The sequence below is a fragment of the Arvicanthis niloticus genome, chromosome 11, assembly GCF_011762505.2.
Source record: "Arvicanthis niloticus isolate mArvNil1 chromosome 11, mArvNil1.pat.X, whole genome shotgun sequence".
NCBI classification, from domain to species: Eukaryota; Metazoa; Chordata; class Mammalia; order Rodentia; family Muridae; genus Arvicanthis; species Arvicanthis niloticus.
Genome location: NC_047668.1, coordinates 516,184 through 537,106, shown reverse-complemented (window position 1 = coordinate 537,106; position 20,923 = coordinate 516,184). Strand labels below are relative to the sequence as shown.

Below are 20,923 nucleotides of genomic sequence, written 5' to 3'. Positions count from 1 at the left end.
TGGGCCTTCTGAACAGAAAGCATCAAACATTATACTAAATCTAAAACACCAAAACATGCTCTCAAGGACCAGACTGTTTCCACAAAAATATATTTAATAACTTGTTATATAAAATCACACACAAAATTTTATCAATAATTCAAAGTCACTTCTAACAGGGAATGCTTATATTTAGGAAAAGAACCAAACTATATACATATTCACATCTGTAAGTGCAACTGAAGAGCTACGAAACTCAAGTGTTCAGCACTAATTATGAACAGCCATTAAGCCCAAAGCAAGAATAGAAAGGAATGACCTGTTTCTAAAGCCTTTATGACAAATATTTCTCAAAGATAAAAAAGGCAATATAAAATTTATTTAAGTGACCAAGATTTCTTATTGGATCCCTGATTGTCATTTTTGGCAGCTTAGCCCAGCCTGATGGAAGGCAATGTTCTGTGTGTCAGGAAGCCTGTGGTGTGTCTCACCAGAGCCTTGCTAACTGTACTTATGTGCTCTGGCTCAAAGGAAGGAAGCAGTATTAGCAACAGTTGTGCACTAAGATGCATGTATTTATTATATTCCTGTATTCCTGAATGTAGTTTATAAATACTTTACTTCCCTCCTTCAAAGGTGTTCCCTCTATTAGGGAGGAGATGGAAGCAGATGACCACACATAGCAAATACAAGCTCATCACACTTGACACCACACGGAGCAACTGTTCACAAATGTGTTCTCATCCTCTTCTATTTTCTCCACAAGAAGGGTGTGTCCATAAAAAGTCGGAGTGACTGTTTCCTGTTTATGATGATGTGCTCTTCCTGCACTCCTTTTCATCCACAGTCTCCAAAGCAGTTTCCTAACACAGCATTTGGTAGCATATGCCATATTGGCTTTTTAAATGGTAAAACTTTCTTGGTTCAAGAAAAGAAAAAAATTTGATAACAAAACATATGTAAAACTAGCATTTTATAATTCCAAATAGTAAGTTGCCTTTATTAACCAAAGAACTTGTTTGCAGTCATTTATCTGAAAATATTTTAAAGCTCTTACAAAACTTGGCTTGTGATAAGTTAACTTAAAAACTTCTTGCCATGCTGCTGGGCATACCACTGCTGTCTCTGCTTGCGGTTTTCCAACTCAGTGAGAAGAGCCTGTCTGTAGGCCTCGTACAGCTTGACAATCTGCTCCAGTTCCTTCATGAAGAGCAGCTTCAGCATTCCCTGGTATGTGTCCAGGTCAGCCAGCTGGAAGAGCTCCCACTTCAGAATGTGGTCATATCTGTTGTAAAATATGTTAATAAGATAAGACATAAATGTGCATTTACAACAATAAACTGGTCTATTTTTATAGATATCTTTATTATATATAAAACTAAACTTTATTCTAAAATATCTGAGTTAGTAAAACTTGCTTTTTTTTTTTGAGCTGGGGACCTAAGCTGACCTTGAACTTCTGAACACAGGATGTCCCCCTGGCCTCACACTTCTCAGTAGCTGGGAATACAGGAGCATGCTAATACACATGGCTCTGAATACACTATCTTCCCCCATTCTCTCTCTTAAAATTCATTTCCATTTTTTATGTGTATGAATGCTTGACCTGCATGCATGTAAGTGCACTGTGTGCACCCAGGGTGCCCGAGAAAGCATCAGATCACGTGGAACTGCAGTTACAGTTTTAAGCCACCACGTGGCTCCTAGGAATTGGACCAGGGTTCCCTGCAAAGGCAGCAGCACTCTCTCTACAGCCCTAAATTAATTTTTAATTGAGAGAATCTTTTTTAAGATTTATTTTTTATGTGTATTGGGTGTTTTTGCCCACAAGATATATCTGTATACCACATGCATGCTTGATACCCATGAAAGACAGAAGATGGCACTGGATCCCCTAAAACTGAAATTTCAGACAGTGATGAGCTGTCATATAGATTCTGGGAACTGAACTTGGGTCCTCTAGTAGAGCAGCCAATGGTCTTAACAACTTAGCCATCTCTCCAGCCACAAAAGTACTGTTTTTTTAAGGAAGAGAAAAAACTGTTAAATGTTACTTCAGGCTAAAGAGTGCCTGTTTATTTTAAAAATCAACTGTAATATTAGTCCTAGGTAACCATTAATAAAATTCCAGACTATAGTGGTTCTGTAATTTCCAGAAAGCACATCCTGTGCTCTTTCTAAGTTCATATAAAGTTAATGTTGAGAACTTAGACTACTTGAGAGCATACTGTGCTCGCAAGTGGTAGTAGACAAAAGCACGTAAAGTCACTAGTGGCATCAGTGCTGGCAGACTGACAGGTATATATGAGGAACACTGTTCAACTACAACAGAGACAGAAGATAAATCATTACTTGTGGGCCAAGTATTCCTGAGGATGAGTAACAAGAATTAAACAGCAAGAAGACAGGGTTGGAGAGATGGCTCAAAAGTTCAGAGCATATACTATTCTTAAAAAAGACTAGAGTCCAGTTCCCAACACCCTCATTAGGCAGCTCCCAGCCCTATAACTCCAGCTGCAGAAAATCCAATACTTTCTTTTGAACTCAAGCTACATTACACATATGTGTGCACAAACACACAAACAATTAAAAATAAATTCAAGAACTAAAGAAAGAATAAACTCTTTCAAAATGAGAGAATAAACTGAAGAAAACTCCACAAGGTAAGTATACTTATGTGTGTCTTGAAAGGCCTTTAGTCCTCCTTCAGTGCTTAAGTGGCTCAGAATAAGTTGGAACTACAAAACCAAGGTATTGATTTCTTTTTCAAAGTGTAAGTTAAGAGACAGCAGTCTAATTCAGTTTTCTCGTTTACAGATGAAAAACTCCGATAGTTAAAGGAACTCTTAATTATTTCCTGTAAGAATGTTTAGTGACTAACAGTCCAGGAAGGCAGAGGTGTGTGGACCAAGGAGCTTTAGAGTGACATTTTTAGGTGACTGTCCATCACTAGAGGAATGTAAACACAGAAGCCATGCACCATGTGATGTTGAGCTCATTCCTCAAACCGCTGCAGGGTAAAAATAAAAGGAAGCTTTATGTTACAAGTCTAGTGAATTTATTTTTAATAATCACTTATGTCCTATCTAATGGATACTTTGCCATTTTATTCCAAAATCTATATAAAAACATATATGACTCCAAAAAAAGTGTAGTGAGCAGTTCCTGCAAGCTGTCCAGGCTGCAAAGAGCCACACAGTTCCATCATCTTGGGTGTGTGTCCCAGGAACACCAGCACCGTGGCAAAGCTGCAGGCAAGCATTTTAGTCGACTCTTACTTTTATTCTATTATTTGAGGATTGGAAACGTACTACTAGACTAATTTCCTTGCAGAACCTGGATATTCTCTTTACTGGGCAATATAAATACTCCTTATGAATAGGAGCTGGAGTTGCATGAAGGAGTTACAATGCATTTCAAATGTCTCCTAGCACAACTGTCATTCAGATAGTTTCATTTACTCATGATTTCTCTGAAATTCACTAGTAATTCCTCACAAAGAACTAATCTCAGAGTGTCCTGTTGTGTTTCACCAGAGTACCAAGCTCTTAACTGAATATTCTTGGTTATAAGTACTATATCATGTTACATGTTAATGTCATATAAAAATGTAAAGAAAACAAAAATTAAACTTGTCATATTTGGTATTCTTATGTATCCATTACCAGAAGTTTATACACAAAGTAATTAGGATTCAAACATCTTTGAAGAATTTTTACTTCTAATCAAAGAGTCAAACTTTATAACCTCTGATATCCTTTCTTAAATGTTAGATAGAAGACCAATATTATAAGAAAACTACAATATTTTCTTTGGGGAAGGGGGTTCTGTGTAGCCCTGGCTATTCAGAAACTTTGAACATGTTCAACATGTAGCCCAGGCTATCCTTGAACGCAGAGAGCTGCCTGCCTCTGTTGTATGTCCTAATCCCCATCCGTGTCCTATCCCCGCCTCCATCCCCTCCACCCCACCAGTGCTGAGATTAAAGGTATGCCACTACCACCTAATCCACACTGGCTAAACATGGAACTTAAGTCGAGCTTGTTAGAGACCCCAAAGATACTCATGCTGTGTGCTCACTTACTTCACAGGGGCTCGGGCATAAACCTGAAGCCAGTCAGGAATTTCTGCAGTATGGTAGGGATTTGCAGGAACCAGAAGAGACTGATTTCTTTCAGTTTGCTGTGGCTGATACGTGATGGGTGGAGGCTGATCATACCGAGGTACACTGAGAAGAAAGAATTGACATTTATTAAAACAGAAGCCCTTTACCTAGGGTAGAAACTATGACGACCATACAGCTTTTAAAAATCTTCTACGTGCTTTCTGACCAAACTGACTATCTTTCAGTTTAACAGAACTTTTCATGATAAAGGTCTGGAAGATTAAAAAAAAAAAAAAAGAAAAAAACTAGACTGTGTGGAAGTATACACCATTTTCTTTTGGAAGCTGATATGCTGCCAGTGATAAACACCAAAGTAAATAGAGATGGACTGGGGCAGCCCCCACTGTGGCCTGCCTCAAGCCCTAGGCCTGAGTCCTACTTTGGCATGCCCTCTCCCTTGCTTATTTCTCAGCCCATTGTCGCCCAGTCCTTTGACCCAAAGGTCCTCTCAGACCCCACCTCCATCCTTGTTGCTCTTTGTGTTCTCCTCACCGAAGCATTTCTCCCTCAGTTGGCCGTCAGGCCTGACCTATGTAAGTGGGATGTGTTGATAACTAAGTTGCACTTGAGTGGATGGAGTGGGTTGAGAGTTAGATGCCAATCCCAGGGTTACCTGAGCCAGGAGCAAACTTTTCTGGGAATTGGGGCTGAGGGACTGAAGTGCCAAGATATAGGGGATACCTCCTATCCTGTCCCCACCCTGCATGCTTCAAGCTAAGATATGAAGGAAAAAATGACTACTACAAGCCATGGCTCTTAGGTTTCCAGCAGTACCTGAGCTAGCAAAATACTGGCTTATAAGGTGATACAGTTAAAAGAGGAGGAGGAACCAATAGATACTTCCAGTGTTAATCACACAGAACACTATAAGACACCAATAGAGGCAGACCTACCACAGAAGGCAGCAGAAAGACTTGATGAAATGTTTTAGACGGGGTTGGCAGTGTATGTTAATCTTGCTAAAAGAGCAATTGATGCTTTATGAATTTAATAAAGAGCTATCTGTAGTACACCAGTTCAAGGAAACATGAGATGGCTCATGAACTATCTCATATTCAGGGGGAAAAGATCTGTGGCATAGCACAAAGCAAAAGTCTTCCCCCACCACTTTATACAAACAAAAGTGGAGTGATGAAGATCTACAAGCAAAGAGCAGGAAAAGATGCAAGAGTCCACAAAGGGGCCTGATGAGACAAAGACCAAGCAAAGCCTCGCTTGAGGGGACAGGTTATATTCTGGATATAACCTTGGGATGGAGGAAGTATGGTGGTCTTCCACCAGACAGTGTGTACTCAGCTGTGCAACCTGGAATTGCAACATAGGTTTTCTTGAGTAAAAATCTCAAGAAACTTGTATAAGGATGAGTTGGTGCCCTTTGGTGAGAAATCTGGGATTTATGTCTCATGGTGGAACCAGTCTCTGGTCAGAACAAAGACCATGCATTTATCACCTTCTGTGGAAAGGAAGCTGCCCAGGAAGCAGTTAAATAAGCTGTGTGAGAACTATAAAATTTGTTCTGGCAAACACCTAGGCATGTGTATTTCTGTGGCAAACAAGACTTCTTATTAGATCCATTACAAAGAATAAGGCCAAAAGAAACATTCTGAAAGAGTACAGCACTCAGGCTTACCTGAGGGTTTGGTGGATGCTATTCTCTGCCATCAACCAGATGACAAAAAGAGGAAGGGAGGGTGCATGCTCTGTTTTCTGAAGATCACAAGTCAGCAGCACATTCCAGATGCTGGCTGATGAGTGGAAAAGTAAAAGTGTGGCGAAACGTAGTTACAGTGGTGGTGGTTTGAACAGGAATGTCCCCCAGGGACCCCAGATTTGAATGATTAGTCACCAGGGAGTGGCACTATTAGGAGGTGTGGGCTTGGAGAAAGTGTATCACTGGGGGCAAGCTTTAAAGTTGCAGATGCTCAAGCCAGGCCAGTGTCTCATTCCCACTGCCTGCCAAACCAGATGTAGAACTCCCAGCCACCTTTCTAGCACCATGTCTCTGCCTGTACAACACCAAGCTTCTTACCATGACAATAATGGACTAAATGTCTGAACTGTAAGCCAGCCCCAATCAAATGTTTTCTTTTATTTATAGGAGTTGTCATGGTCATGGTGTTTCTTCACAGCAACTGAAACAAACCCTAATTAAGACACAGGTGAATAGGATGACCCTGTGCAAGAACCAAATCCAGAAGTCATGGCTATAGTAAAAGTTTTTAAGAAACTTGGCTACTACAGTGACAGAGGAAATATTGGAAAACTAATTTTTAGAGTTTAGAAAACTGGAGAGAGTAAAGAAGTTGGAAGATTATATGCATGTGTTCATTTTGGAGACAGAAAAGCTGTTGTTAAGGCTATGGATGAAATGAATGGAAAATAAACAGATGGGGAAGGAATTGAAATTGTCTCAGCTAAGCCACTAATCAAAGAAAAGAGTGCCAAGCTGATGGACAGGCCTCCAGAGGCACTGCATATGGAGATTATTACGATCACCCTCCTTCAAATGAGAGGCCATGGTGGAGGGAGAGGTAGATATGGCTACCCTCCAGATTACTCTAGCTATGAGGCTACTATAATGATGGTTGTGATTATCACAACTATCATGGAGGCTATGCTGATGGCTATGCAGTGAGAGGAAGAGAAGGAGGGAGAGGGTGTGGTATTCCACTGCCACAAGGGAACAGAGAGCAATACCTCTAAGAGGCAGAACTAGCTACTCACAGGGAACATATTTGGGAACACCAAGAGGCTCAAGGAGTGGCAGAGGGGGTCTTGTAGAATAGCAGAGAGGCCAGAGAGGCCACTGGAACTCAGGGCAATTGAGGGGGTGATGCAGGAGGCAATAAAAAGTAGATGGGTACAACCTGCCTAATTCTAAGTGTCATGAGGCCAACAACCAACAGAAATCCAGATCAGCAGCTGCCTCAACATGGTGGTAATTATTCTGGTCACTATAGTTACAATAATGACATTCAAGAATTTTATCAGGATATTTAGAACAACAGTGGAAATAGACAAGGTCTTGAAAATGATACCAGCAAGATATGATTGGCTCTAGATCTACATTTTTCAAAACAAAATCGGTGTAACTGTTTCATCTTTAAGTAGATTGTTGTCATTTGTATTCAGAAATCAAGTCATTGAAGAAATCATTATTGTATATATATTCAGGCTTTCTAATTTTCTTCTTTTCATAAATACCCTTGAACATTATGGATTTACAGAGTTTCTTTGTTCTGGAGTTACTGACTTTTTTGTATTGAAAATAAGCTATGACTGTATGTTTTACATCCCTAGAAGCAGGTTGACTGGGTTTTTAGGTTGTTGTAATCTTCACAACCTTTTTGAAGTCTTCCCTACAAAATTTGCTTGGTTTACATGCCAAAGCCTCAACAATTTGTTCTGTGATGTGGCTGTTTTTCCAATTTCATGTAAAATTCATGTAAAATTTCAAAATCTATTTAAAAAAAGAAAGAAAAGCAAGCAAGCAACAACAACAAAAAGTCCAAGTTAATCTCTTCTGTATTTTAAGACATGTTTTTCTGGCTGGTATATATCCTTTTTAAAGACAGCCTCAATGGTGATAAAAAGTTGGGTCTGAGTTGTAACTTTTATACAAGGCTTAAATTATAAGTTTCTGCAAATAACTTGTAATTTGCTAACATATATATTGGAAAGGGCTATAGCTTTTCTCAAAAGAAAAAACCAAAATCATGTCTTTCTTCCTCTTTTGACTGGAAGATGAGGTTGGGTTATGCAGTGCAGCAGGGCTCTGCACTGTGCCAGGTTAAGAAAACAACTGGGAGTTGACTAGATCCTATTTTAAATCGTAGAGAATTAAAAAGGATCAAGTTTCAATTAGCTCTAACAGCCTGTGTAAGCTGAGCAGGAATACTTATATTCACGGTGAGATGTTTGCAGAAGGGTCTTATGCAAAGTGCTGGATACCTGCAGGCTCAAGTGAATTCTGGAAAACCAAACTGAGCTATTTCAGACATAAAGATAAAATTAAATGGAACCTGCCTCTGAACATAAAAGATATGAATATTAAAAAGGTCACTGTTTTCTTAACCATCATTAAAATAAGGTCTAGATTATATCATGGTTAACAGTTCATTTTAAGATTATTTGTATCTACATCTCTGTCTCTGCGTATATGTGCATGTATATGTATATATCCATGAGGCCAAAAGAGGGTATCTGATCCCCTAGAGCTGGAGTTACAGGCCACTATAAGACACTGATAGAGGTGCTGGGTTATGTAGTGCAGGAGGACTCCTATGCCGAATTAGGAAAACACCTAAACTCAGGTCCTCTGAAAAAGCAGCAAGTGTTCTTGATGACTGAGCGATGTATCTCCCCAACCCCAGCAATTTAAAGATAACATAAAAGTTGCACTGAATTTTCAACAGTTTTTAATAAGTAGGTTAAAAAAGGAAATAGTAATTGATACCATATGCTTTGGAATCAAATATGCCTGTGTTTTTGTTTTATTGTACTTTTGAGACAAGTTCTCCCTAAGACTCTGTATAGACCAGGCTGGCCTTGAACTCAGAGTTCCTCTACCTGTCTCAGTCTCCCAAGTACTAAGATTAAAAGTATGCATGACTATGTCCAGCCTATGTTTTAAATTCAGTTTAACCACCTACAATTTGTATGAAATGTGGGCAAAACTGTCTTTACTTCTCTAGACCTCCTTATTTAAGGAACAAATAAACTCTTAACATTCCCAAAATTTAATGAACAAATGTAAGTCATAAATTCTATGTAAAGAGTATATCATATAATGAAACAGCTATTGATATTACTATGTGAACTAGAAGAATGCTGAGTCTCTCCTGCCTAATATCTACAGAGTTGCTGAGAGAAACAATCATTTGGAAAAATGCTTTGTGAACCATCAAAACTCTACAATAATACAAGGCTGAGATAAAGTTACCTTTTGAATCTGTTTGTAAAGACTACTACTATAAGACAGCAAACAATAACCATGGCCTTAGTTCTTCATGAAGCCATTCAATAAATGCTAAGTGCCATTAAATATAATCATTAGGAAAAAGTTTCAAGGTTGAATCACTAAATATAAAAATATAAAATGTTTATAGCAATATACCAATAATGTCATCTTTGTAGGTAGTAACTCCAAAATGTATTTTCATGATTCTAAAAAAATTTATCACTACCTACCATAACCAACAAACTGCATTAGACCAGATGATCCCAGGCAGTGTCTATCAATGTGTTTATGACATTTTACCCCCTGTCCTCAGTTCTTGTACCTTAAACATTACAATGTAAACACTTTTTCACTATTAAGCTAATATAGTTTTATATTTACTCTGAAAAATAAACTTCCGGCTAGCTACAAAAACATTCTGACATCTCCTAATTGGAAAATGATCACAAAGATACATTTGTTTCAAGTTGCTCAAAGAGAAGATACTTTTAAAAACTTATTAAAATTATTAATCACTAAAATATATTTAGGAGAAATATAAATTTTGAGAAATAACTTTAAAATCTCAAGCTTCAAAATGCTTATTCCTTCAAAAAATGTGAGATCAAAATCTAACACAGAATTCTCTCAAAACAGATAACTGAAAAGGAAGCCACTTGTTTACCTGGGAGCACAGGGGTGCCTGTACTGAGCCCTTTTATTTGTGTGATCCACATAATAGGTTCCAAATTCTGATGACTCCACTCGTTCCCACCCAGGAGGAAGTCCTTCTCGTTCAAGAGGATGACTCCAATGAGTTGTGTTTGTGTTATGATCTATATAGTATTTTCTCCCTCTCATTGTCCAGTCCACAGACCAGCCAGGAGGAAGGGGTAAATCTTCAGATCCATGGTTGGTTAAATTCCCTAAGGATGTAGCAGTGACTCTCCCAATACCTGAGGAGAAAAGGAAATGGAGCAAGTATTCAAATGCCTGTTAAATTTTATTATTACATCAGTGTAAAACTTCCACAAAATTCACATTACTATTAAATTAGGAAGAAGAGCTGAATTTTGAAACGATTATGAGTTTTGGCTTGTTTGAATCTTCTATCACCAAAGCACAGGAACACTTAAATATTTATACTGCTAAAGGAAAAGGTAAAGAAAAATCTCAGTTAAAATTTAACATTTGTCATTTCATCTAAAACAAAACAACTTGTAAAACCTTTCCCAGTTTATAATTTTTTTTTTTAAAAAAGAACCTAGCTGTGCCCTAGAATTAAGTAAGATTATCAAGGCAGGTTATATAGTCAACATGCAAAAATATATATCAAATAGCTACATGCTGACCACAAGTAGAAATACAGTTAATGAAATAACACCACTTATAATAGCTCTAAAAATCAAAAAGTCAAGTTTCCAACTATCTGAAGTATATATTTTAAAATATATACTATATATTTTATATATTTGGCTAAGCAAAATGTTTAACTTTAAGAAATAGCAATAACCCCATTTTTCAACTCGCTTAAAATTACACTGACAATCATAAACTGACTGAAATTTCAGAATCCACTGTTTCTATTAGAAAAGCAGTGTCTGTCAGTCATTTCAGTATCTATGTAATCAGCAATGACAAAAAGTAATTCAGAAGAAACATTAAAATTAAGGTAAATGCTTCTATTCAAACTATGAAATTCTAAAGGATGAAATGTAAGTTTATAAATAAATATAGTTATTGGAAGGTAGTTTAAAAACTGTATTCACTTAATATACAACATACAAATGGTAAATACAAAAAGCTAGTTACTACAGCATAGTCTTATAGAAAGGCTAGCAATAAACCAATATTGACATTGTAGGTGAGTATTGTAGGTATTATTATGCTATTGGATGCAGAGCAGAGCAGAGCAGGTCAGAGCAGAGTTCTGGACTACAGAGCTATACACAACAAAGATGCTCTCTACTTTCTATCCTGAGTGATTAAGAGTAAGAGAGAAAGCCAGGCAGGGCGACTCTTGCCTGTAATCCCAGCACTTGGTAGACTGTGGTAGGAAGAATGCCACAAATTTGAAGTTATCCTAGGCTGCACAGTGAGTTCTAGGCCAGCCTGAGGTAGAGGAAGACCCTTTCTCACCTATTCCCACACCACCCTACCCCACCCAAAACAAGGAGCGAAAAAAGTGCAGGTAATATGCTTCCTTTATATAATTATACTTAAAATATTCCTGGGCTCCACCGTCCCAGACTTCCTGCTCACCTGTCTGTGAGCAATAATTTATGACAGAAAGGATGGTGTGTGATTTCTGATAGGAAGATACAAAAGGCCATGCAGCTTCTGTCCTTATGAAGCTCACGTGCTTCCCCTTGAATTACTGGGGGGAGAGGGAGGAGCCAGCTGTTCTAATATCATAAATAGTGCATCTAATGAGGAACAGGGGCCTCCAGCTAAAATTAAAGTCTCTTGCTAACAGCTTTGGTAGTGCTCTCTAAACTATGTGAATCTAAGGAAGTGGATCCGACCACCCTGGTGAAACACTGATATAACTGAAACATGAGAGAGAGGCCTTGAGTCAGAAACAGCCAGCTGAATTGCTTCTGACATCATATCCACATAAACTCAAATGTCTGCTGTGTCACTGAGTTTAGAGTAACATATAAAAGAAAATCAATAGAGTTGAGGAAAAATATATGTACACATACCTGTATATATACTGATTTTCATAAGAATGCTAAAATATAAGAATGCCACAAAAGTTGATGAAACTGGTTATTTATAGAAGGAATGGGATAATGACAGAAATGATTTTGTATCCCAGGATGGCCTTAAACTTTGCAGACCAGGCTGATTTCAAACTCACAGAAATCTGCCTGCCTCTGCCTCCAGAGTTCTGAGAGTAAAGATGCAAGCCACCGCACCAGACAAATGACTAGCATCTTAATTGTCAATATAAACCACTATTTGCAGTGTGAATGTCTGCAAGCATGGCAAAACAATGTGAATATACAGACTCTTGATACTACAGAGCAAAACACTCAACATGCTTAAAGATGGTGAATTTTATGTTTCACATGTCCTACAATAAAAATTTTAAAGAAAAACGCAAAACCTAGAATCTTCACTTAAATCACCAATAGTATAAACTGATGTTAACTGTTTCCAAAACAAATCCCAAAATGTCTTTTCTAGATTCCTCCACTGAAAAATCTGGAAGCAAAAATCCGTCCAGTTACAAAAATCAAGTAGCAATCCCAATACTATGAATCTGAATCCCTATGAAAAGGAACCAGAGCTCCTAGAGGATGCCTTGACTCAATGGTTGATTCTAAGTCTGACACACAACAGGAGTCTGGAACATCCAACCATCAAGGCACACTAGAAAACACAAAGAACAATAAAGACCAAAGAAAACCAGGTCTTGAGGAGACCTGAGTGTCCACTAGGGAGCAGTTCAAACAACAGAAGTATCCACCAAGCAATATAGTAACCCTAAAGCCCACAAGTTCACCTTGAAGAAACAAGTGGACCTAAGTCTGGGTCAGGAATCATAGGATGAGTTTAACATTCTGTAGTCTCAAAGAATTATTAAAAAATAAAATATACAAGTCACCTATAAAGGTTCTAATGTCCAAAGTTGGAACCATATGGTGGAAGGAGACAACCAATTCTTGCAAGCTGTCCTTTAACCTCCACACATGCCTATGCCATGAACACAACCACCCCTTCCCACACATACACTCCTTCCACACACATACATACACATGTATGTATATACTACTGGCTAGTTTTATATCAACTTGACACAAGCCAGAGTCATTGGAGAGGAGGAAGCCTCGGTTAAGAAAATGCCTCTATAAGACTGGGCTGTAGGTAAGCCTGTAGGACATTTTCTCAATTAGTGATCAGTGTGGGAGAATCCAGCCTTGTGGGTGGTGCCATCCCTGGGCAATTTGTCCTAGATTCTATAAGAGAGCAGGCTGAACAAGCCATAGGGAGCAAGTCAGTAAACAGCACCCCTCTATGACTTCTACATCAGCTCCTGCCTCCAGGTTCCTGTCCTGTTTGAGTTTCTGTCCCCTCTTCCTTCAATGTTGATATGGAAGTGTAAGCCAAATAAACCCTTCACTCCCCAAATTGCTTTGGTCACCGTGTTTTATCATACCAACAGTAATCCAAACTAAGACAGATGTACTTTTTAAAAATTAAAAGCAAAAATTTTTTCTTTAAACAAAAGACTCACAATGGAAGCCTATGGACATTAAAAGCAGATGTTAGTTATAGCCTAAAATCAATCTTATATTTGCTTTGTTTTTTGAGACATGGTTTTTCTGTGTAGCTCTGGGCTGTCCTAGAACTTGCTTTATAGACCAGGCTGGCCTCAAACTCAGAGATCTGCCTGCCTCTGCTTAAAACTTACTTTTAATAATATTACATCTGGAAATTAACTTGTACTTTCTTTGTATATGTTGTATATGTAATATAGAACAGTATGGCTGTGTACATGTGCATATATACTAACACATGTTAACACATATGCTTGTGGAGGTCAAAGAGGCTTATGGTTTTGATCAGGCGCCTTTCCTCATCTGCTCTCTAAACACTTTTTGAGGTAATGTCTCTCAGTGAATCTAAAGCTCATCAATTCAGCGAGGCCGGCTGGCCAATGAGCTTCAGAGACTGATCCATCGATCTCTGCCTCCACACCAACTGCTAGGTTACAGGAGACACATGTCACCATTCCTGGCAAGGTTCTAGGGATCTGAACTCAGGTCTCACATTTGCTCAGCTGATACTCTTCTGACTGAGATATCTCCCCAGACTTTGTACTTTCTTTCTAAATGTGATTGGAATGTTGTTTTAAAGTCTGCCTTTTTTGTAAAAACCATGTCCTATTGCTCTACATAGAAAAGACTGGTAGAAACTTAGAACACTAGATGCTTGTGTTTTAGATTTGAAATTGATGTGTATGTAATATACTGGGCAAACGCACCAAATCTGAATATCAAATTCATGTATGTTTTACATTTCTCTTAGAAAAACAGACTGAAGATAATTTCATATAGCACTTTCAGTGCAGCTGCCATTTTGACAATGAACTATGAGGGACTTACTCCTGTAATCCAAGCACTAGGAAGACAGAGGCGGATTTGAAACCGGTTTGGGCTACACAGTGAATTACAGACTAGCCTCAACTATACAGTGAGACTGTATCTTAAAACACATACACAATATGCATACACAAAACAAGTTTTAAAAAATTGTCTCAATGTGTCATGTTCATGCTCAAAATATTTGGATTTTGAAGTGTTTCACAGATCAGATTTCTGGAGCTGGGATATTCAGTCTATTTGAGCTCTCAGTGAAATGTGAACATGAGTGCAAAGAACTGAATAAACCTGTGGGTTGTGACTCCTCTGGGGATCGAATAACTTTTTCACAGGGGTCACCTCTAAGACCATCAGAAAACACAGATATTTACATTATCATTGTTAACAGTAGCAAAATTACAGTTATGAAGTAGCAATGAAAATAATTTTATGGTTGGGGGTCACCACAACATGAGGAACTGTATTAAAGGGTCGCAGCATTAGGAAGGTTAGGACCACTTATCTTTAGTAACAATAAACACAGCTAATGAACTGTGTCATACGTCTCCAGATGTGAAACCTCTGAATTAACTCACTCAGTCATTTACTTTATTCTGCCTTCCCTTTGTCCTAAGGTGCTATGCTTAGCACATCTGACTCTACTGTCTCCCTTCTCTCTCCAACCCTCTTATGGACCTAGTTCTATGAATCTGGATATATCCTATTTTCCTCTTGTCCCTTCTAAATTCTGAATCAGATCTTCATTAACTTGCTTTAAAATGTTAACCACTGGGGCTGGAGAGATAGCTCAGAGGTTAAGAGCACTTGCTGGTCTTGTAGAGGACGTGGGTTCTGTTCCCATATGGCAGCTTACATGTACTTAATAACTCCACTTCCAGAGGATCTGATGCTCTTTTAGTACTGGAGGGCAGTGCACATACATTGTACCACTTGCATGTCTGGTGCCTACAGAAGCCAGAAGAGGGTGTCAAATCCCCTTAAGCTGGAGTTAAAGGTTGTGAGCTGCCACATGAGTGCTAGGAAATGAACCCAGTCCTCTGAAAGAACAGCCAGTGCTCTTAAGCACAGAATCATCTCTCCAGGCATAGATTTTGAGCTATGCAATGTTTTATTTTTATGTCAAGTTTAAATTTTCTGTTGGACCATGAATCTCCATTTCCCCTTATTATCATGTTTCTTAAAACGGGTAGGTATACAGTCTTTTACATTGAAACCATCCCTCTGTTTGCAGTGGGTATTCCCAATTTCCACCTAAAATGTCTTTCTTCTGCCTTGTTAATGTCTGTCCCAGCTCAAAGTCTACTTCTAATTTTACCTGCTCCTTGGAGCATGCATTCATTTAAGTATTCCAGTTATACTGATATTTTTTCTGACTCCCTCTAAAGTATAACCATTAGTTGTTCCAGGACTATTATGTGTATGCTGGTTTTGTCTCACTAAATAAGGTATCTCAAGAGGATCAAGAAAGTGCTAAACATAATAAATATTAAAGAAAAGCAAACTTCCTGTGGCCAATACAGTTATGTTCCAAATTGTTAATTCAATTTATTAGAAGCTGTGGCCACTTCTAATAAAAAAAAAGCAAACCAACCCCACACATCCATCTTTACCTTGCCAAATGTAAAGCCTAAAATTTACTAAACGGGATAAAAGTTTTCTTTTTAGCTTCTACCAGTTCATCTACAGTAACAGGCACTTTAGAAATCAAGTGGAGCTGCAATATTCCTTAATCCCTACATTGGAGGAGTACTTCCAGGTCAAGGGGTAAAGGAAGTGCAAATATTTCCTGCTTGTTATTAAAAAAGGGCATGTTTCACACATAATTAGCCATATGGTGAGTCTCTCTGACCAACCTGGGAAATAGTAACTGTCTACAAAAAGCCAAAAATATGATGCCATAGAAAACAGACACAAGAATTCTGTCATTCATTTTAAGTTAAGAACAACTAGCAAGCCAGACAGTGGTGGTGCACGCCTTTAATCCCAGCACTTGGGAGGCAGAGGCAGGCGGAGTTCTGAGTTCAAGGCCAGGCTGGTCTACAGAGTGAATTCCAGGACAGCCAGGGCTACACAGAGAAACCCTGTCTCAAAACAAACAAACAAACAAACAAACAAACAAACCAACAACAACTAGCAAGCAGGAGAAAGCAAGAATGGCAAAATGAAAAAATTTTCCCCCAGAAGTATGTTTTTGTTTTGTTTTGCTTTCCAAGAAAATCCACTTTTAAATTGAAATATCAGTATGAATAAACCAATGTGCTGTTTATTATATGAAGTTACCTGAAGTGTGCCTCCCCTGATTCTGTGGCATTCTCTGGAAGAGATCATGGTTGTATTCATAATATCTGTAGTCTTCTTGTGCACGGTCTCCAAGTGGCCGCCTTCTCTGACTATCAAAAAAGTTATCTGAATAAAAGTATCGGGAACCAGAGTCTCCATTTTCAACAGCAAAATTAACTTCTGTTAAAAATGACTGTGATGAGCCATACTCTCGAGGGACATCTGCTAGGCTCCTGACAAGATAAGAAGAAGGTGCAGACAGTCTGTTGCTTTCTCTTCTCATTACTTCATGAGGCGTCCTTTGAATTGGAGTTCTCAGAAAACTCTGGTTTCTTGAAATTACGCCATCTCCAGAAGCTGAGAAAGCACTAGCACTTGAATCTGGAAGACAGAGATCAGTCCGTCTGGGAATTGTTGGACCGTGCCGAATGAATGAAGGCATGAGATCTACAATAAAACAAATATAATCACCATTTCATTAAGTCAGTACACACTTCTAAAGTTATATGTACTATCCTGACATCAAAATAGCAAACAAAAGGGTATAAGAAAACAAATTTTAAAGTTTAAGACAATACTAGAACTTTAAATTAAGATTATTTTCCCAAGCAAATACATTTATAATCTGCATTAATGTTCAGGTGTGAACTCAGCTACAAGTAAACAGATACTGCATATTGCCATAATACGATACAATGTCACTAAGATGAAAAATAATCTGATAAACCAGCGCTGTCACCGGCATCATGGATGACCAGTTTGAAATTTTTCATGTGATTTACGTATCACCAAGACTCTTTCTTCACATGAATATAGTTTCATTAAAATAAAAAAGTGTTCTCCAAAAAATGCAAAGTCAGATTTCTTGTAAAAGATTTTTTTATTAATAGTTTTGTCTCTCTCCTAGGAATTACCCAGTTCTTAGCACAATTATCAAAACTTGAGTGGAAATTGAAAAATAAAGTCATCTAATTCCAAAGATGCACACAAATGCTGAATCTACTGAAAAACGCTGGAAAAAGTTATGGCTCCTTTAAGAGTAGATAATTCAAAACAAGATAATGGGCTGCTGAAATCAGAATGTGCAAACAGCTTATAAGTTCTTAGAGAGAAAGCAACTGCCCTTAAAACATGAAATCTGGACACAGAGCCATTGTCTGAATTCATTAAATAGATGTTACTAAGGGTGTCAGAAGCTAACATACAATAACTTAATATTGGAATAATTAAGTCAATGACAGAAACTCTGTATCGAGTCATTCACTAAAAGACTCTTACACATTGCATGACTTCAAATGATGTTTAATAAACTTTATTTGAAGCAAAAAGCAAGCTATTAAAAATGGTTTCAAGTTACTGACACATCCACCCCACCAACTTTGTTGTCAAGCACTACAATTACTAACAGAACCTGTAAGGGTTGACATATGGTCACAATGGAAAAAGAAGCTCTCCACCCCTTTCTGCGTGATCTTGAGCAAATACTAGGAACCTCTGTGAACAGCTTTCCCAATTACAATATGAGGTAATGCTTAATTTAAGTCACACGGTTACAGGCTTCCAAGAAGGAAACGTACCCAAGGGGCCCAGCTCCTAAAATGAGAACCAAAGAATTAGCTCTCAGAACTATTCCAACTAACCAAGAAGTTTAAAAAGGAAAATCAAGACGTTCAAGTCAAAAACTCAAATATCTTAAACAGAGAAAAAAAGCTATGAACATACGCTGGAAAGAGGGATAAAGTTAGTAACTTGCCTGCTATGGCAGAAATTATTCTGAGTACTTTGCTTTTTTTTTTTTTTTTTTTTGAAATTTTAGGAGCAAAGCCTAATCCGAATATTTTAGTGGCTCATCTGCTCTGAGAAATGAGGAGGCTCTGGGTAGTGGCTACAAGTATCAGGCTCTTCGCCTCACAAGTCTGTGTCCCGCTGCAGGACTAAGGAATCCAGTCTTCTGTGTGTGTGCTACTTAAGGCGCCGGCGAGTGGCGCCCGCGATGGTCGCAAACACGGGGCACACCCCGACGAACCCAGCAGAGAGGTGCCCGGGTTGCAGCACTTTTTCTCCAACACCAGGGACAGCCATGCATTTCCCAGAATCTGTCTTCCAGCACCACCCGAGGCTGCGCTGAGTCCCAACCCGTCACGGCCCTTGATACTCACTCCGCAGCAGGGGCGACGTCTCCTTCTTCACGTACTTGCCCTGCACCTCGGCCGGCTTAGACACCTCGTTTTTGGTTTTCTTGCGGGACAGCATCCTCGCGGACGACGCCCGCCGCCGCCCCAGCAGCCTCGCTAGGGCCGCGAGCCCGTCGCCCGCCGCCGCCTCCCGGGCCGGCGCCGCCTTCGCCTCGGGTCTCCGCCGCCCGCGCCCGCCCGCAGGCTCCGCCGCATGTTGGCGGCGCTAAGCGCGCCCGCCGCCGCTCAGTCGCAGGGCAGCTCCTCCCGGGAAGTCAGCCGGCTCAACGACGCCGCCCGAGGCCGCCTTGGGACAGGGCCGCGGCAGCCCACTAGGGCCATGGTCCGCCGCCGGGAGCCGCTACCGCTGCGGCCACCGCCTACGTCCGGTAAACTTTCCCCGCGCCGCTGGGAATGCTGGGAAAGCCGACGCGCGCGAGCCGCCCCTCCCCCGCCGGGCGCGGACGCGGCTGCGTGAGGCGACTGGCGGCGGGCGGCTAACGGGCCGGGTGTGGCGACCACCGCGGTCGGGCCCTCGGCTCGGCTCCGCGGGCCGGCTTCCGCCGCTGAGGACCCGGAGTCCAGGCTGTCCGGAGCCCGCTGTCTGCGAGCCGCTCTCGCCTCGGGCTTGTCGACCGCCCAGCTGGAGGCAGTGCTGCTGGGAGGGAGCCGCAGCCGAGTCCTGATTGCTGAGGGAAGGTGTCCCTCCGGTGTGCTTGGTTGTTGGGATCGCGGGACCGGACAACAACCAGGGCCGCACCTAGTAACACGGATGCCTCTTCTGGTGACAGCGTGCCAGCTGTAAAAATTGAGTCTCCGTTTCTTCTGTCCTCTTCTCTCCCCCAACCCTTGGCACCCCACCCTCTTTTATGCCCCCCATCCTCGCTGCTTTCGGATTAAAAAGACAAGAAGGAGTTTCTACAACCCCTAAGATAAATTTGACGTAGATGTATTTATCTCATCATTTTAATATGTATACTTAATAACCACATGCTTTCTCTTGCAGTTAAGTCTTAGTATCTTGAAGCCTTTGAGCACCAGAGTTCAGAACTGGGAGTTTTCTATTTAATACATCAGATTCTACTTTGTTCTCTTTAACTCACACAAAATAACTTGGAAAATAGGATGGGACTCACTCCTCTTGACCAAAGTAAGGCTTTCATAATAAAGAGAATGTGCTTAAAACACAGACGCAAAAACACCAACCTCATAACAAGACAACAGAACTGCTCAATGTTTTTTTAGCTGTGCACAAAGGAGACATTTTATCAGTTGTCTGTCTCCGTGTTTTTTTTTTTTTTTAATGAAATGTTTCCTTGTTAAAGGCCCCTATGATTCTGTAACAAATATTTTATTGAGCACCCAATATCCAAGGTGCTATTTTAGGTGTCTGGGATATGACAACAAAGGTCCTGCTGTTATGAGGAAGAGAGATCACAAAGACTAAAACTAGTAAACATGTATGTTACATAGTGAGTGCTGAAGTAAGCATAAACGAGAGCTCAGTTTTGGAAAGGGTGACAGATAATGAAGCCAGTGAGAAGGTGATGCTGGAATTAACTTGCCATGCAGCTATCCTGAGTGAGACCTCAGAAGAGCAAACGCAGAGTCACTGCAAGTGGTCATGTTTCCAGCTCTGTAGGAATAGGAAGACAGTCATGTAGCTGGAACAGAGAAGAGTAGAGGGAAATGAAGTTCCCTGGGAACAGGCCACCCACTTAGGCTTTTGGAGTAGAGGAGAGACATATTTAATGCAGTCACTTTGGATTCTGTGTTGAGAGTAGACTGGGAATGGGGTTTCAAATTAAGGGAAGGTGATCAAAAAATATTTCTAGCATGCATATGGATAAAGGTGACAGGACAAGCAATAAGTGATTGTAGACATCTTAGAGATTTGGCAGGGTTTGCTGGCAGATTGATTATGGCATTAGAGTAAGAACAAAGGGTTGCTCCCTGTGTAAACCTTCGTTACCTGAATGGAGTTCAGAGAGCACACTGTCATCTGAGGAGAGGAAATGCATTGAAGTATTGCCATGGTTCAGACACAAATGCTAACACTGAAGAGTTGGTGGTGTAGATAGAGAACAGGCAAGGGTGAAACAGAAAAGACAATGGGATTTTCCACGAAGAATTTGAGGAAGGGGAAGTAAAGGAGAAGGGGGTTGCCCTAGAATCCCCAAGGCTGACCTCAGAGGTGAGGAAAAATGAGGTTGTTGGGATCTTGTTACTAAAGATAGTCCCTTATTCCTGGGCTTTCCAGAGAATGAAAGGAAGT

The 20,923-nt window shown here is 40.0% G+C and overlaps 1 protein-coding gene and 2 pseudogenes across 1 annotated transcript; 2 read left to right on the top strand and 1 right to left on the bottom strand.

Moving 5' to 3' along the window:
• Positions 1–826: 826 nt before the first annotated feature.
• Positions 827–18,865, bottom strand: Sav1 (salvador family WW domain containing protein 1). The gene is made up of 5 exons (XM_034513999.2): positions 18,634–18,865; positions 16,475–16,921; positions 9,769–10,039; positions 4,064–4,207; positions 827–1,264 (listed from the first exon to the last, which is right to left on the bottom strand). Exons 1-5 carry the CDS (start codon positions 18,725–18,727, stop codon positions 1,057–1,059), a joined length of 1,164 nt encoding a protein of 387 aa, XP_034369890.1. The 5' UTR covers positions 18,728–18,865; the 3' UTR covers positions 827–1,056.
• LOC117716939 (heterogeneous nuclear ribonucleoprotein R pseudogene) lies at positions 4,530–6,087 on the top strand (annotated as a pseudogene).
• On the top strand, positions 6,141–7,144 carry LOC143433735 (heterogeneous nuclear ribonucleoprotein R pseudogene; annotated as a pseudogene).
• Positions 18,866–20,923: the final 2,058 nt, after the last annotated feature.